We start from the raw sequence: 1,824 nt of genomic DNA, 5'->3' as shown, positions 1-1,824 counted from the left end.
TATATATATATATAATAAACATAAAGAGTATAGAATTAAAAATAATATTAAAAATCGAAAGAGAGAAAATAGAGAAGCTTATAGTTAATATTGTTCGATAGAAATGCATTTGTCGACTGTTGTTATCAATCATAGAGAAAGAGTTAAGGACCTTTCAACATAGGAAAAGTTAATGGAACGCAAGCAACTGAGCTTTCAGGAAGTAATAGGGATCAAGTCAAGGGAACTTTATTCGGAACGGCCGCTGGGTACACTGTGTCCGTCATAGATCATGGAGAAATCGTCCGCTAAGATTTAAATGGTCGATCTGCGCCCGCAGCTGCGAGCTGTAACGCGGTGAACGGGTTACGAGGATTTTCTCTTAAATCTTAAGTCGATCGCGTCATCGTGCGAGCAGATACGCCCGTTTTAGTCCAGTCAATCAATAAACGTCGGGCCTAAGGACCCTTGAAAAAGACGATTTTTTATTATAGAGAGAAAAGACTGAATATTTCATTCACTGCACATATGTACGTTGTTATATAACAGTGTTCAGAATGGAACAATAAAATTTCGGTCATTTATTCTGTTTGCATTTGTTTCGAATTGTTTTGTCGTTGCATCAACGATTTGCATTTAACGAAGTAGAAAGACAGATTGAAATTATTTCTCTTGTTTGTCTATCCCACCACATACACATATCGTATTCATGAATATTTTTATTTCTATCTTAATTACAATTTCAACTTAGTTAAAATTAAAATTAAATTTTGAGTTAGATTTTAGTTAGAGTAAAAACCAAATTTTATATAAATATTCGTTAATGAAAATTTATAACAGCGAAAAAAGATGAATGCATATTGCAATATAAAACAGTGACAATTAATAGTCATTATTTGTAAATTCTCAATAAAGCCACTAATATGATAGGAGTAATACGAATTAAATATATAAGATCGCTCTTTCTCTTTGAAAAGACTGATTCTAAAAGAAAAATTTCTAATGAGGAATCTTTTTTATAATGCGTCATGTCTTTTGAAATACACATCATTTAATTGCATTACCGTTATGCAATTGCTGCGATTTACAATTACTGAATGAACAATCTTACCGGAAGTAATGTATAGTGACCCCGAGTCACGTTATGCTCGCGATACAGGATGCATGAGGCAGGCAACGTGAGTGCACCGGCGGCGAAGATGTAACCGCTGAGGAGGATGACAATCCTCGAGGGTCCGCGTGCCAGATGGATCATGGGTAGCCTAACCAGGAAGCACCAGACGCCGGTGGACAGCAACGTGCCCGCCATGGTAAACAGAAACGTACTGGAGAAGAAGAGGTAGAAACTCGTATAGGATGTCCCTTGGTGATTCTACGGCAAAGAATCCGGAGAATCTACAGGGTGTTCGGTTACGGTCTCGTCTTTTCCGAATTTCCGTCTCGTGAGAGAATCTTCATGGGACGTTTCTTCACAGAATGTCCCAGATGAAATCTTTCAGAAATTCGGAAACGCAACGATAAAGAATAATAGATTAAAAATAATATGAAACGATCCGATTTTTGCAATTTTTAATTCAAACGATCTTACAATCATATCATCTATTAAAATGGTTTTAAAAAATTAGAATGATTTTGCTCATTAATTAAGACGTTTAAAGCGTTTTATTTACTATTATTTATGTAACGCAATTTAAATGCATACAGACAATTTAAATGCTTACTAAAGATTGATAAACGCAAAATTAAAATATTTACTTAAGATTTTCAATCTTAGCTGAAAGTCCGAATTTTGAATATATAACTAATATAACTTTTTTCACTTACGCTAGCTCGAGTAACACACAC

General features: G+C 34.7%; 1 protein-coding gene across 3 annotated transcripts in view; it reads right to left on the bottom strand.

Annotated features, from left to right (window-relative positions):
- The window catches only part of LOC108747065 (tetraspanin-9-like), a 47,550-nt gene that overhangs the window by 37,554 nt on the left and 8,172 nt on the right, over positions 1-1,824 (bottom strand). For 2 of the 3 annotated variants that reach the window (XM_018484311.1, XM_018484312.1), the window contains exon 2: positions 1,091-1,351. The exons of the other annotated variant lie outside the window; for it this stretch is intronic. In XM_018484311.1, the coding sequence (XP_018339813.1) occupies positions 1,091-1,351 (261 nt within the window). The remainder of the gene's footprint in view (positions 1-1,090; positions 1,352-1,824) is intronic. 3 annotated transcript variants of the gene reach the window in all.

Source organism: Trachymyrmex septentrionalis, unplaced genomic scaffold, assembly GCF_001594115.1.
Source record: "Trachymyrmex septentrionalis isolate Tsep2-gDNA-1 unplaced genomic scaffold, Tsep1.0 scaffold190, whole genome shotgun sequence".
In the NCBI taxonomy this organism is placed as follows: Eukaryota; Metazoa; Arthropoda; class Insecta; order Hymenoptera; family Formicidae; genus Trachymyrmex; species Trachymyrmex septentrionalis.
This window is presented reverse-complemented; position numbering and strand designations above follow the sequence as displayed.